At 43.0% G+C, this 15,965-nt stretch overlaps 1 protein-coding gene and 1 long non-coding RNA gene across 2 annotated transcripts; one reads left to right on the top strand and one right to left on the bottom strand.

Annotated features, from left to right (window-relative positions):
- Positions 1 to 66: 66 nt before the first annotated feature.
- Positions 67 to 7,317, bottom strand: LOC139061665 (uncharacterized). The gene is made up of 2 exons (XR_011515453.1): positions 1,105 to 7,317; positions 67 to 404 (listed from the first exon to the last, which is right to left on the bottom strand). It is a non-coding gene; the product is annotated as an uncharacterized lncRNA (long non-coding RNA).
- Positions 6,951 to 14,881, top strand: inhbab (inhibin subunit beta Ab). The gene is made up of 2 exons (XM_015977021.3): positions 6,951 to 7,541; positions 13,912 to 14,881. Exons 1-2 carry the CDS (start codon positions 7,130 to 7,132, stop codon positions 14,676 to 14,678), a joined length of 1,179 nt encoding a protein of 392 aa, XP_015832507.3. The 5' UTR covers positions 6,951 to 7,129; the 3' UTR covers positions 14,679 to 14,881.
- Positions 14,882 to 15,965: the final 1,084 nt, after the last annotated feature.

The raw sequence follows: 15,965 nt of genomic DNA, 5'->3' as shown, positions 1-15,965 counted from the left end.
CTGTTGTACAAATAACTTGTAAATGATTATTCCTCACTTTTGTCTTAACCAAAGAAATTCCAGTAATTGAGCAAAAACATTTATTTTTAACACTACAGTTTATAAAACAGGGCGCAAAGTGTCGGCACATGTATGTATGTCGATGGTCCGCCCCAACCAAACCAAGAGACACAGACGTCAGGGAGGCCAAGGTTGTCTCTGCAGCTCTCTGGGCACCACGCCTCACTCAGCTGTCTCCAATGATCCAAATGGCTATGGAGGAAAAAATAACAGGTTTGGCCTAGCTGTTTAAAGTACAAAACCATTCATGAAGTGGTCAAGACAAGTACTTGGTACTTACACTTGCTGCTTTGTGTAGCTGACGTTGGAGACACACAGGCTGCCATGGTGACCTTTTAATAGATCTAAGAAAAAAATGTAATAAAAGAATGAAACTTAAAAACTCCCAGACCTCATGTCATATTTACTAATCAGCTATGGCTGATTTGTTTGGATCACAGTGAGTTACACTAATTCTAATATATTTTTATTTCTATTATACATACATACTTTTTAACTGTTATTTTCACATGACTGTTATCAGGCTCTCTTGTTCTGGTTCTGATGATAACTCTGTCTTCCAGTAAGTTATCTTGTGCTTACTTCATCTGTAGAATGTCTCTTTACTTTTGGTAAATTGTACTGAGTCCAGAATAAAGGCTAGTTGGCTGTACAAGATACAAACAAGTATTACGTTTTGGAAATATATGAAACACCGCCAGCATCTGTTAGAGCCTGTGGCGGGGTGCTGAGGGCCGGCTCCAGCCCAGGAATGAGCTCTACACGCCGGCCGGGAGGGTTTCAAACACCGCCATCCTCTCCTCTGCTGGCTGTTCATTCTGTTGTGGTTACCGGTGCTTGTGTTGCAATGTGAAACGCTTGGTCTCAGATTTTGTAAGAAAGATAATAAAATATCCCCCCAAAATACGACTTAAATATATTTTCTCTTCTTCATGATACATTTAATGGCTGGTGCGACTCAGGAGTGATAGCGCCAAAAAAAAAACTACTGAAAACTTGCTCAAAGCAAAATGTTTTCATTACGGAAATAAATTATAAACTTACCGATTTAAAACTTTTTTAATACAGGTACTTCTCACGAACAGGTGCAGAAAACCTCCACCTAAACTCCGTGTAAGGTTCAGGTCGATGGGTGTTCCAGTTAGCTCCGGTTGGGTTGAAGCTAGGTGGCTACATCCGTTAGCTCGGCTCCCACCTCCGCTTTAGCTTTGGGTTAGCCAGGGTTAGCTTCAGGTTAGCTCGTAGCTAGTTCGCCTGGGTGTCGTCACTCGAGCCCAGCCTTACAGCCACACCCTCAGCGCCTCCTCTCTTCCCTTTTATAGAATTGTCTGGGCTGGACGGAACCTGTGACACGGTCAAAATGGCGGTGGTGTCCACCTCCCATTATAGACAACAAACGTGTTATTGAAGCCAATGGAATCCGTTTGTCCAGTATTTACAGTCTATGGTGATGACCTATGGAAAAAGTTCTGGCCATCTTAAACCCTAATAATATGTGGAGTTGTTGTTTCTTAACTAGCTGAATTTGCATTTGAATCATGTTCCTCCCTAACCCATGATAAATGGGTACCGATGCTCTGGCACAGCGCGTCGCCTCCGCCTCCCGAGGCGCAGGGGCTCATCACCTGCTGTCTTTTCCGAGGACTGCATTGTTACGACCTCAACCTGGTCTAGGAGGCAGGGAGGCCCAACACAGGAACGTGAGAATTTAAAAGGAAATGATCTGACACCAAGTCACAATCAAAGAAAGTCCTTTTATTAACTAAAAGCGTCCCAAAGGGAGAAAAACCTGTTTAATTAAAAGGGGAGTTTAACTTATGCTGCAGGAGACAAATGCTGAGGGCTTAAAGTAACTTAAAGAGCCATAAAATGAGAATGGAAACTCACTGGTTCTGAAAATGAACCAGGAACAGAAGCTTGCCCGGAGGCCTTACCAAAAGGTCCACTGGTGAACCAACTCACCCACACTACCGACAGCTCAATCAAGAGCAAGAGAAAACCCAGTCTTAACCCGAGGGTTTTCTCATGCGGGTTGAAATTAACCATCCGGGGCAACTATGGGTTCCCAAAAGTTCTCACACACAAAGTCCTCTCCAAATCCTCCTCTCCAGTCCTCTCAATCCGTCTCTCCCTCAGTCCTCTCCTTCAGCCTTCTTTCAGTCCTCTCCATCCTCTCTGTCCTCCTCGTCATGCAGTGCAGCGCTGATTTTATCTGCTCCAGCCGGGGGATTTTCTGATGCGCATCAGCTGCGCGAGTGTGGCCGGGTGCTCTCCAGGGTGCTGACCATGGTGCTGAAAAGGAGCGGAGTAGAAGCCGGGCGCTGGGGAACTCAGGGATCGTAACATGCATCTTGTCAGTCATTATCACGTGACAGTGACTAGTCGATGACAGGCATAAAAAGTCACTACAGAGCCGTTAACTTATTTATATGTTTATAGCATCTTGACCAACTCCACAGAGGATAGAAGATAACATACATGCTTACTCCCAACATCTGTTCAGGTCAAAACATGTTATATTCAATTCAAGTTCAATTCAAGTTTATTTATATAGCGCCAAATCACGACAAGAGTCGTCTCAAGGCACTTCACATAATAAGCATTCCAATTCAGGTCAGTTCATTAAGCCAATCAGAAATGTTTCCTATATAAGGAACCCAGCAAATTGCATCAAGTCACTGACTAGTGTGAGTGACTTTACAGCAATCCTCATACTAAGCAAGCATAAAGTGACAGTGGAGAGGAAAACTCCCTTTTAACAGGAAGAAACCTCCAGAGAATCCTGGCTCAGTATAAGCAGCCATCCTCCACGACTCACTGGGGATCGAGAAGACAGAGCAGGCACACACACACACACATACACACACACACACACACACACACACACACACACACACACACACACACACATACACACACACACACACACACACACACACACAGACAAAGTAATGTGTCTATAGTTATATTGTGATGCCATAGTAAATATTCTATTTGGTGAGAGATAAACTTTATTGTATTTATCCTATTGGATCTATAATTAAATGGATGAACTAGTAGTAGCACATCCAACATCAAGGAAAGAAAAAAGTTATTATCAGGAGAGGGAGAATGTTTTAGTGGTTAGCAGCAGTGTGCTAGATGGTGGCCCCCTCCATGAGGCCACCACAGCTCAGCAGAACATCATTGTAGCTTCTTCTGGGGAGAAAAACACTTAGAGAGAAAATAAAGTTAACAGCTGAAATTGCAGAAAATAATACAGTTAAAGAGCAGATTGTAGAAGAAAGCAGTAGAGTATGAAAAGTGGTCAGTGTATCCTCCAGCAGTCTAAGCCTATAGCAGCATAACTACAGAGATAACTCAGGATAATCTATCCTATTTAGATGGAGGCATGTTGGAGGCAGGGCAAGGGAGAGCCGTCTTTACCGACTGTACACTCCACCTCCCTCTACTCCCCCACTTGTCCAGATCTAGGCTAACATCAGATTTTAACCATAGGCCCTATCAAATAAAAATGTTTAAAGCCTATTCTTAAAAGTAGACAAAGTGTCTGCCTCACAGACTAAGGCTGGGAGCTGGTTCCAGGAGCCTGATAACTAAAAGATCTGCCTCCCATTCTAATTTTAGATATTCTGGGAACCACCAGTAGACCTGCAGTCTGAGAGCGAAGTGCTCAGTTAGGAACATATGGATCAATCAGATCACTGATGTATGATGGAGCTTGATTATTGAGAGCTTTATATGTGAGAAGAAGGATCTTAAAATCTATTCTGAATTTAACAGGTAGCCAATGTAGGGAAGCTAAGACAGGAGAGATATGATCTCTCTTTTAATTCTCATCAGAACTCTAGCTGCAGCATTTTGGATAAGCTGAAGACTTTTAACTACATTCTGTGGACTTCCTGAGAGTAATGAATTACAGTAATCCAGTCTTGATGTAATAAATGCATGAACTAGTTTTTCAGCATCACTCCTGGAAAGGATGCTTCTAATCTTAGCAATATTCCGAAGGTGGAAAAAGAAAATCCTACAAACCTGTTTAACCTGGGATTTGAATGACATGTCCTGGTCAAAGATAACACCAAGGTTCCTTGTAATGTGTTCCTTGTAATAATGTAATGCCATTCAGGTCAGGTGATTGGCTAAGCAATTTCCTTTTCTGGATTTCTGGTCCAAAGATGAGAACTTCCGTACTGTCTTGATTTAAAAGCAAAAAGTTTAGAGTCATCCAATTTTTTATGTCCTCAAGACAAGCCTGTAATCTATCCAACCGATTAGGTTCATCAGGGTTAATGGATAACTATAACTGAGTATCGTCAGCATAACAGTGGAAGTTTATCCCATGCTGTCTAATGATTTTACCAATTGGGAGCATATATATAGTAAAAAGAATTGGTCCAAGCACTGAACCCTGTGGTACTCCACAAGTAACCCTGGAGTATGAAGACGATTTGTCATGTACATTTACAAAATGAAATCTGTCAGACAGGTAGGATTTAAACCAGCCTAGCGCTGTTCCTATGATCCCTACAACATGTTCAAGTCTTTCTAAAAGAACATTGTGATCAACTGTGTTATATCCACAACAAGAATCGTTTGACCATATCAGCAGAGTGAAGGCATGTCCCTAATTTACGACATCACAGTTCAGAGGGCTAGAAGGCTGCCTGGACACACACACACACACACACACACACACACACACACACACACACACACAAACATGATAAGGGAAGGTAACAGGCCTTTAGCTTGGTTTCACACACACAGATTGAGGTGTAATCCAGACCTGTTGATTATAAAAATCAGGTCTGGAATTAACCCAATTCAGCACACTAAAACCCTTTTCCTTTCAGCCACTAAAAGTGACACAGTTTATAGTTCAAATTATATTAGTCACCAGATACCAGGAATTAAATATTTCGGTCGCACCTAACCTTTTGATACATGAATTATGAAATCTTCAGCCATGATTATCTAACAATTATTCTCATTCATCTTTGGGTGTGAATGAAACAAATTTCAACAAATGCTGTATTGTTTGTAACATTTAATAATTTGCAATTAATTTACTACATGTTCACCTCAGTGGACAGCGTGTATTCTGAACATGAAATATGTTGGCTGGACTTACTGAAGTAAAAATGGAGGGGCTCAAATGCAATAACGTAGAAACTGTCTATTGTAGTGACCATTTCGCATCAAGGAGTTAATTTTTTATCTTTATGTTCTAGTTAAGTAGCCTCAGGCCTCAACTGATTTGACCTTGGTGGCTCAGACAGAACACAGCAGCCTTCTGCATTTCTGAGGCAGGCTGTGCTGGAGGGTGATAGAATGGTATCTCATCTTGTGGCACTTGATGGGTTGTTCCGGCAGTTACGGGCTATATGTCCCCTCTTATGGCAGTTCCAGCAAATAACATCTCTGCCGTTTTGTAATTTTCTTCCTTGGCCCCTCCGCCTAGGGTTACGTCTGCCTTTTGTTGCAGAACCTGCATATGATACAGTGCCATCTGAGCTAAAGAATGTGTACAAACTTGTCTCACCAAATCTCTCAGAACTTGAGTAAATCGTGGATCCCCCCGATGTCAAGATCCTCACACTGACCCCCAGCGAAAGCACGGCGCCGGAGGAGATTTAGGTTGTCGCCAGTTTTCATGATCAAGAACTAATAAACATACATTTTTCCATAACAGAAGGTCCTTGAGACGACTCTGGTCCTGACTTGGCGCTGTATAAATAAACTGAATTGAAATGGATCAAAAGGAAAAGGTGTTTATTGCCTGGAGACGTCATCATGGTTATGGACTCCACAACACCTAAGGGCTCTTGGATACTTGGAAGAGGTATAAAATCTTTCCCAGATAAGAAGGGTCTGGTCCGTGTTGTTTGTCTTCAAACAAAACCCAATGTGACAGAAAGACTTAGAAAGTACGTCTGTTATGTGAAGCAACTAAAGAACCAAATACTAGTAAAATAATGAGTACATGAACCTTGGTTTACCCTTTCAAGCATACTGATAATGTGTTAGCGTCTTATTTTGGCTGCTTGTTTGTTAACTGCTACCTGTGTGTCCTCCTGTCACACGCAACTAGGACCCGATGTGTAGGGTTAGGGTCGGAGAACCACCTCTGCTTCATGCCTCTTAGCAACATTCTAGCAAAGTATAGCTATAAATACATTGTGTAGATTTAAAAAATGAATAAAACGGTTCTCTTGCATTTGTCTACGAACCTCCATCAGTTACACATTTTGGACCGAAACAACCAAACTAGCACAGGCCAAACTGAACGAGAGCTCTGAGCTCAGGTGCTGAGGATGCTGTAACTCCTGCGTGTCAGCAGCAGGGGGCGAGCTAATGTCAGACGGACTCATTCCATCTGCTACTGATACAGCAAACTCATCTTCTATCTATAACTTCACACCAACGAGGTTCTCCTCCACGTGAGGTGACGAAGATGCTGCTCTGATTCATGTGTGTGTGGTATGAATGAATCAGGGACAGTCTTCCTCCTCTTTCCTCCTCCTCTTCTGTCGTGACGTTTAATCAGGAGGAAACACCACAAACAGTCCTGAGATATTCTGGGTGATTTTACCCACAGCAAGAGTTCCTGTGTGTGTGTGTGTGTGTGTGTGTGTGTGTGTGTGTGTGTGTGTGTGTGTGTGTGTGTGTGTGTGTGTGTGTGTGTGTGTGTGTGTGTGTGTGTGTGTGTGTGTGTGTGTGTGTGTGTGTGTGTGTGTGTGTGTGACTCAGAAGGAAACCCCTCTGTGGACACAGGGAGGGATTACACAGCCTCAGAGGTATAACTACTGTCAGGGAGCAGAGAGGGAGACTACAGTGACCCGGTTCTGCTTACTGCAGCAGAACTTCCGGACCAACAAGTACCAGGACATCACAGGACCAGAGAGCTTCTGGACTAAACAAATCAGCAGCAGACCATCAGAACCACCTCTGCTCCTTAAACAGAATCCACCTCTAAATGGACCCAGGCCTGAACTGAAGGTTGCTTTTGAGCCCGTCTGCTCAGACTTCTAGACACTCTGTGGGACCTTCACCATCACAGAACATTATGTGTTCTTGGGTCTCCGTGTTCTTCTGGGCGCTGGTCTTCCTTCTCATGGATGCCTCTCCAACTGTCTCTACATCGTTGGACGTGTCACAGCAGCTCCAGAAGGGAGCAGCCAACTCTGCCTGTCCATCTTGCTTTCTGTCCCAGATAAAGACCAACTCCTCCTGGTCAGGAGGTCAGAGCGGCATGGTGGAGGCGGTGAAGCGTCACATCCTCAACATGCTGCACCTGAGCGCTCGGCCCAACCTGACACAGCCAGTTCCTCGAGCAGCTCTTCTCAACGCCATCAAGAAGCTGCATGTTGGTCGAGTGTCTGAAGATGGCAGCGTGGAGATCCAGGAGGACAGCTCAAGTCCCACATACTCAGCACCACCTGAACCACCATCAGAAATCATCACCTTTGGAGAGCCAGGTGAGCTCAGAAGTTCACAAAAGGTGGGGTTTGGATTTATCAGCTGGAGTCCAGGTCCAGGTCCCAGCATCTCAATGGGACAGGCAGACCATCAAACATCTGTGGCAGCAGGATGTGTGGACAGAAGGTTCCCTCACATTAGGACAAGTCCTCCACAGCTCAGAGGACATGTTGGACCTGAACCTGGTCTCTGATTGGCGATGTCTGAGTGTCTCTTGGGTAGCAGCAGCTCAGGAGGTAGACTTCTAGTAGAGAGTCACATTCTAGTTACTGGTGCTCTAGTCACATTCTAGCTACTGGTGTTCTAGTCACGATCTAGTTAATGGTGTTTTAGTCACATTCTAGTTACTGGTGTTCTAGTCGAGTTCTAGTTACTGGTGTTCTAGTCAGGTTCTAGTTACTGGTGCTCTAGTCAAATTCTAGCTACTGGTGTTCTAGTCACGATCTAGTTACTGGTGTTTTAGTCACATTCTAGTTACTGTGTTCTAGTCGAGTTCTAGTTACTGGTGTTCTAGTCAGGTTCTAGTTACTGGTGCTCTAGTCAAATTCTAGCTACTGGTGTTCTAGTCATGATCTAGTTACTGGTGTTTTAGTCACGTTCTTGTTACTGTGTTCTAGTCGAGTTCTAGTTACTAGTGTTATAGTCAGGTTCTAGTTACTGGTGCTCTAGTTACATTCTAGCTACAGGTGTTCTAGTCACGATCTAGTTACTGGTGTTTTAGTCACGTTCTAGTTACTGGTGTTCTAGTCGAGTTCTAGTTACTGGTGTTCTAGTCAGGTTCTAGTTACTGGTACTCTACTCACATTCTAACTGGTGTTCTAGTCACAATCTAGTTACTGGTGTTTTAGTCACGTTCTAGTTACTGGTGTTCTAGTCAAGTTCTAGTTACTGGTGTTCCAGTCAGGTTCTAGTTACTGGTGCTCTAGTGACATTCTATCTACTGGTAATCTAGTCACAATCTAGTTACTGGTGTTTTAGTCACGTTCTAGTTACTGGTGTTCTAGTCGAGTTCTAGTTAATGGTGTTCTAGTTAGGTTCTAGTTACTGGTGTTCTAGTCAGGTTCTAGTTACTGGTGTTCCAGCCATGTTCGAGTTACTGGTGTTTTAGTCACGTTCTAGTTACTGGTGTTCTAGTCGAGTTCTAGTTACTGGTGTTCTAGTCAGGTTCTAGTTACTGGTGCTCTAGTCAAATTCTAGCTACTGGTGTTCTAGTCACGATCTAGTTACTGTGTTCTAGTCGAGTTCTAGTTACTAGTGTTATAGTCAGGTTCTAGTTACTGGTGCTCTAGTCACATTCTAGCTACAGGTGTTCTAGTCACGATCTAGTTACTGGTGTTTTAGTCACGTTCTAGTTACTGGTGTTCTAGTCGAGTTCTAGTTACTGGTGTTCTAGTCAGGTTCTAGTTACTGGTGCTCTAGTCACATTCTAACTGGTGTTCTAGTCACAATCTAGTTACTGGTGTTTTAGTCACGTTCCAGTTACTGGTGTTCTAGTCGAGTTCTAGTTACTGGTGTTCTAGTCAGGTTCTAGTTACTGGTGCTCTAGTGAAATTCTATCTACTGGTAATCTAGTCACGATCTAGTTACTGGTGTTTTAGTCACGTTCTAGTTACTGGTGTTCTAGTCGAGTTCTAGTTAATGGTGTTCTAGTCAGGTTCTACTTACTGGTGTTCCAGCCATGTTCGAGTTACTGGTGTTTTAGTCACGTTCTAGTTACTGGTGTTCTAGTCAGGTTCTAGTTACTGGTGTTCTAGTCAGGTTTTAGTTACTGGTGTTCTAGTCGAGTTCTAGTTACTGGTGTTCTAGTCAAGTTCTAGTTACTGGTGTTCTAGTCAAGTTCTACTTACTGGTGTTTTAGTCACGTTCTAGTTACTGGTGTTCTAGCCATATTCTAGTTACTGTTGCTTTAGTCAGGTTCTAGTTACTGGTGTTCTAGTCAGGTTCTAGTTACTGGTGTTCCAGACACGTTCTAGTTACTGGTGCTCTAGCCACATTCTAGTTACTGGTGTTTCAGTCACGTTCTAGTTACTGATGTTCTAGTCAGGTTCTAGTTACTGGTGTTCTAGTAAGTTTTTAGTTACTGGTGTTCTAGTTACTGGTGTTCTATTCAGGTTCTAGTTACTGGTGTTCTATTCAGGTTCTAGTTACTGGTGTTCTAGTCATGTTCTAGTTACTGATGTTCTATTCACGTTCTAGTTACTGATGTTCTAGTCACGTTCTAGTTACTGGTGTTTTAATCGCGTTCTACTTACTGGTGTTCCAGTCAGGATCTAGTTACTGGTGTTCTAGTCAGGTTCTAGTTTCTGGTGTTCTAGTCACGTTCTAGTTACTGGTGTTTTAGTCAGGTTCTAATTACTGATGTTTTAGTCAGGTTCTAGTTACTGGTGTTCTGTTCAGGATCTAGTTACTGGTGTTCTAGTCATGTTCTAGTTATTGGTGTTCTAGTCACGTTCTAGTTACTGGTGTTGTAGTCTGGTTCTAGTCACTGGTGTTCTGGTTACTGGTGTTCTTATCAGGTTCTAGTTCCTGGTGTTTTAGTGACGTTCTAGTTACTGGTGTTTTAGTTATGTTCTATTTACTGGTGTTCTAGTCAGGTTCTAGTTGCTGGTGTTCTAGTCAGGCTCTAGTCACGTTCTAGTTACTGGTGTACTAGTCACTAAAGTTCTAGTCACGTTCTAGTTACTGGTGTTAAATCACATTCTAGTTACTGGTGTTCTAGTCAGGTTCTAGTTCCTTGTGTTTTAGTCATGCTCAAGTTACTGGTGTTCTAGTCAGGTTCTAGTTAATGGTGTTCTAGTCAGGTTCTAGTTACTGGTGTTCTAGTCACGTTCTAGTTACTGGTGTTCTAGTCAGGATCTAGTTACTGGTGTTCTAGTTACTGATATTCTAGTCACATTCTAGTTACTGGTTTTCTAGTCAGGTTCTAGTTACTGGTGTTCTATTCACGTTCTAGTTGCTGGTGTTCTAGTCACATTCTAGTTACTGGTGTTCTAGTCATGTTCTAGTTACTGGTGTTCTAGTGAAGTTCTGGTTACTGGTGTTCTAGTCACATTCCAGTTACTGGTGTTCTAGTCACATTCTAGTCACTGGTGTTTTAGTCAGGTTCTAGTTACTGGTGTTCTAGTCACGTTCTAGTTACTGGTGTTCTAGTCAGGTTCTAGTTATTGGTGTTCTAGTTACTGGTGTTGTAGTCAGGTTCTAGTTACTGGTGTTCTAGTCACTAGAGTTCTAGTCATGTTCTCATTACTAGTGTTCTAGTCACGTTCTAGTTACTGGTGTACTAGTCACTAGGCTTCTTGTTACGTTCTAGTTACTGGTGTTCTAGTCACATTCTAGTTAATGCTGTTCTAGTCAGGGTCTAGTTACTGGTGTTCTATTCAGGTTCTAGTTACTGGTGTCTTAGTCACGTTCTAGTTACTGGTGTTCTAGTCAGGCTATAGTTACTGGTGTTCTAGTCAGGTTCTAGTTACTGGCATTCTAGTCAGGTTCTAGTTACTGGTGTTCTAGTCACATTCTAGTTACTGGTGTTCAAGTCAGGTTCTAGTTACTGGTGTTCTAGTTACTGATATTCAGTCGCATTCTAGTTACTGGTTTTCTAGTCAGGTTCCAATTACTGGTGTTCTAGTCACGTTCCAGTTACTGGTTTTCTAGTCACGTTCTAGTTACCGGTGTTTTAGTCATGTTCTAGTTACTGGTGTTCTAGTCATGTTCTAGTTACTGGTGTACTAGTCACTAGGCTTCTTGTTACGTTCTAGTTACTGGTGTTCTAGTCACATTCTAGTTAATGCTGTTCTAGTCAGTTTCTAGTTACTGGTGTTCTAGTCACGTTCATTACTGGTATTCTAGTCACGTTCCAGTGACTGGTGTTCTAGTCATGTTCTAGTTACTGGTGTTTTAGTCACATTCTAGTTACTGGTGTTCTTGTCACATTCTAGTCACCGGTGTTCTAGCCACATTCTAATTACTGGTGTTCTAGTCACGTTTTAGTTACATTCTAGTTACTGTTGTTCTAGTCAGATGTAGTTACTGGTGTTCTAGTTACTGGTGTTCTAGTCAGGTTCTAGTTACTGGTGTTCCAGTTAGGTTCTAGTTAATGGTGTTCTAATCATGTTCTAGTTACTGGTTTTAGTCATGTTCTAGTTAATGGTGTTCCAATCATGTTCTAGTTAATGGTGTTCCAGTCATGTTCTAGTTACTGGTGTTTTAGTCATGTTCTAGTTACTGGTGTTCTATTCAAGTTCTAGTTGCTGGTGTTCTAGTCACATTCTAGTTACTGGTGTTCTAGTGAGGTTCTAGTTACTGGTGTTCTACTCAGGTTCTAGTTACTGGTTTTCTAGTCAAATTCTTGTTACTGATGTTCTAGTAACTGGTATACTAGTCAACAGTGTTCTAGTCACAATCTAGTTACTGGTGTTCTAGTCACATTCTAGTTACATTCTAGTTACTGTTGTTCTAGTCAGGTTCTAGTTACTGGTGTTGTAGTCAGGTTCCAGTAACTGGTGTTCTAGTCATGTTCTAGTTACTGGTGTTTTAGTCAGGTTCTAGTTACTGGTGTTGTAGTCAGGTTCCAGTAACTGGTGTTCTAGTCATGTTCTAGTTACTGGTGTTCTATTCAAGTTCTAGTTGCTGGTGTTCTAGTCACATTATAGTTACTGGTGTTCTAGTGAGGTTCTAGTTACTGGTGTTCTAATCACATTCGTTAATGGTATTCTATTCACGCTCCAGTTACTGGTGTTCTAGTCACGTTCTAGATACTGGTGTTCTAGTCACATTCTAGTTACTGGTGTTCTTGACACATTCTAGTTACTGGTGTTCTACTCAGGTTCTAGTTACTGGTTTTCTAGTCACATTCTTGTTACTGATGTTCTAGTTACTGGTATACTAGTCAACAGTGTTCTAGTCACAATCTAGTTACTGGTGTTCTAGTCACGTTTTAGTTACATTCTAGTTACTGTTGTTCTAGTCAGGTTCTAGTTACTGGTGTTGTAGTCAGGTTCCAGTAACTGGTGTTCTAGTCAGGTTCTAGTTACTGGTGTTCTAGTCAGGTTCTAGTTACTGTTGTTCTAATCATGTTCTAGTTACTGGTGTTTTAGTCATGTTCTAGTTACTGGTGTTCAAGTTACTGGTGTTCTAGTAACTTATGTTTAGTAACTGATGTTCTAGTTACTGGTGGTCTAGTAACTGATGTTCTAGTTACTGGTGGTCTAGTAACTAATATTCTAGTTACTGGTGTTCAAGTAACTGATGTTCTAGTAAATGATGTTCTAGTTACTGGTGTTCTAGTAACTGATGTTCTAGTTACTGATGTTCTAGTAAATGATGTTCTAGTTACTGGCATTCTAGTTACTGATGTTCTAGTTACTGATGTTGTAGTTACTGATGTTCTACTTCCTGGTGTTCTAGTTACCGGTGTTGTAGTTACTGATGTTCTACTTCCTGGTGTTCTAGTTACTGGTGTTGTAGTTACTGGTGTTCTACTTCTTGGTGTTCTAGTTACTGATGTTCTAGTTACTGATGTTGTAGTTACTGATGTTCTATTTCCTGGTGTTCTAGTTACCGGTGTTGTAGTTACTGGTGTTCTAATCAAATTCTAATTACTGATGTTCAATTCAGGGTTTAGTTACTGATATTCTAGTCAGTCATGCTCAGGTCAGACAGGTTCCATTTCTGTTCCCAATCTGTATGCAGATGGGAGAAAGTTTGTGTGAGAGTGAAACAGTCATGTACTTCCCAATTTACTGACAGAAATGTTCCTATTGATGTTCTATTAATAGTCATCCTTATCCTAAGAAATGTGTCATTAATCAGCTCTTCAGAGGGTTGTCAGAATTAACGAGCAGTGGGGGTGGGGGTGGGGGGGGGGCATTCCGTGTGGCCTCAGGCCGTGACTAAATTCTGTATTCATGCAAATCTGGGCCTCAGTAATTATTGCGGAACAGGGGTGGTTGGGGGGGGGGGGGGGGCTCTTTTTTTAGTTTCTGTTTTCATCAAATTTATTTAGAGGCTCCATTCATTCATTAATAGTCATTGTTTAAATACAGTGTGTGTGTGTGTGTGTGTGTGTGTGTGTGTGTGTGTGTGTGTGTGTGTGTGTGTGTGTGTGTGTGTGTGTGTGTATGATTATGTGTGTATATGTATGTGTTTGTGTGCATGCGTTTGTATGTGTATGTGTGTGCATGTGTTTGTATGTGTATGTGTATGCATGTGTGTGTGTGTGTGTGTGTGTGTGTGTGTGTGTGTGTGTGTGTGTGTGTGTGTGTGTGGTCTGTTGGTTGTTTTTCTGTTTAACACAAACACAAAATAACCTAGGGGAAAAATGTTTTGCTGCATCTCGTTTTACAGACTGTTTCAACATGTTTTTCTTCACAGGGCCCTCACCGAACTCTGTGACTTTTGACCTTCTTAAGGACACTGGCTCTGCTCTGGTGGAACAAGCTAATGTTTGGATCTTCCTGAAGATGTCAAGAGTAGATGGGGTCAAGGGAAAAGTGATGTTGCGGCTGCTGCGGACTCCTGATAATGGAGATCCTGATGACGAGTGTGTTTCAGAGAAGATGGTGGATGCTCGTCGCAGTGGCTGGCATATGCTTGCTATGACTCACAGCATTCAGTCTCTGCTGGACAGAGGCAGCAGCTCCCTCAACCTTCGAGTTTCTTGTCTGCTTTGTTCCAAGGTTGGAGCTTTGCCCATCCTCGTACCAGTGGGGCGGGATCAGTCTCATCGCCCATTCCTCATGGTGAAGCTAAGAGCCGAAGAGGAAGAGTCTCTGAGGCGAGTCAAACGAGGTCTGGAGTGCAACGGGAAGATCCACATCTGCTGCAAACGACAGTTTTATGTGAACTTTAAAGATATTGGTTGGAACGATTGGATTATTGCTCCATCTGGTTACCATGCCAACTACTGTGAGGGTGACTGTCCAAACCACATGGCCAGCATCGGCACCTCCACGCTCTCCTTCCATTCAGCAGTGATCAACCACTACCGCATGAGGGGCTACGGCCCGTTCCAGAACACCAAGTCCTGCTGTGTGCCAACGAGGCTCCGCGCCATGTCCATGCTCTACTACAACGAGGAGCAGAAGATCATCAAGAAGGATGTTCAGAACATGATCGTAGAGGAGTGTGGCTGCTCCTAGAATGTTCCTCTGAAAACTTGAGCAGAAATAAAAGCTTCCCCAGGTCCCGAGTTTGGACTGCAGAGATGCTTCTCCACATTGGAATGAGCAACATGAGCAGCAGGACCTGCTATCAAACTGTCTCTGACATATCAAAATGGATGAAATCCCACCATCTCCAACTCAACCTCTCTAAAACTGAACTACTTGTCATCCCAGCAAAACCGTACAGCACAATATCTCAATCCAGAATGACTTCCTATCTCTGGCTCCTTCAAAGGCAGTTCGAAATCTGGGTGTTGTGATTGATGAACACCTGATCTTTAAAGATCATATTGCCTCTGTTGCCCGTTCATGCCGCTTTGCGCTGTACAACATACGAAAGATCAGACCATACCTAACACAACATGCCACCCAGCTCCTGTTGCAATCTACTGTCATCTACCGCATCGATTACTGCAATGCCCTTCTAACTGGTCTTCCAGGCTGTACTGTGAGACCTCTTCAAATGGTCCAGAACGCAGCGGCGCGTCTGATCTTCAATCAGCCAAAAAGAGCACAGGTCACCCCTCTGTTCATTGAGCTCCACTGGCTACCGCTAGCAGCACGCATCAAATTCAAATTGCTAACACTAGCATACAAAGTCCGAGATGGTACGGCTCCCATCTACCTGAATCCTCTTGCAAAGGCTTACGGCCCGGCCCGGCTGCTCCAGTCATCACAGAATCGTCGGCTAGCAGTGCCTACACCACGCTCAGGACAATCCAGACTCTTCTCATGCATCGTTCCACAAATGTGGAATGACCTACCAAGCACTACCAGAACAGGGGCTTCCTTTTTGACTTTCAAGAATTTCCTGAAGACCCTGCTCTTCAGAGAGCATCTTCTAAACTAGCACACCCTCCCTGCACCCGTCCCCCCTCTCTACTGTCCACTCCTTGTTCCCACCTCTCCGTGATTCATCATGCTGCCTCACTGCCACCTACGACTGACTGGAAATTGTTTATTGTTGTTGTTGTTATTGTTGTTGTTAGCCTCAATGGCAACATGCCGATTATAACTTGTAAGTCACTTTGGACAAAAGCGTCTGCTAAATACATAAACATAAACATCATCAAGAAGGATGTGCAGAACATGATCGTAGAGGAGAGTGGCTGCTCCGAGAACGTTCCTCTGGAAACTTGAGCAGAAATAAAAGCTTCCCCAGGTCCCGAGTTTGGACTGCAGAGATGCTTCTCCACATTGGAATGAGCAACGTGAGCAGCAGGACCTGCTATCGGACTTTTATCCGTTTCTTCTGGTTTTAGT

The sequence above is a fragment of the Nothobranchius furzeri genome, chromosome 11, assembly GCF_043380555.1.
Source record: "Nothobranchius furzeri strain GRZ-AD chromosome 11, NfurGRZ-RIMD1, whole genome shotgun sequence".
Classification (NCBI taxonomy): domain Eukaryota; kingdom Metazoa; phylum Chordata; class Actinopteri; order Cyprinodontiformes; family Nothobranchiidae; genus Nothobranchius; species Nothobranchius furzeri.
Note: the sequence above shows the minus strand (reverse complement) of the source record. Positions and strands in the feature narration are given on the sequence as shown.

Bases quoted from the DNA above. Each gene is read 5' to 3' on its own strand.
- inhbab (XM_015977021.3), top strand. From the start codon at position 7,130: ATGTGTTCTTGGGTCTCCGTGTTCTTCTGGGCGCTGGTCTTCCTTCTC. The intron at 7,542-13,911 runs GTGAGCTCAGAA...TTTTCTTCACAG, and splicing joins CATCACCTTTGGAGAGCCAG to GGCCCTCACCGAACTCTGTG.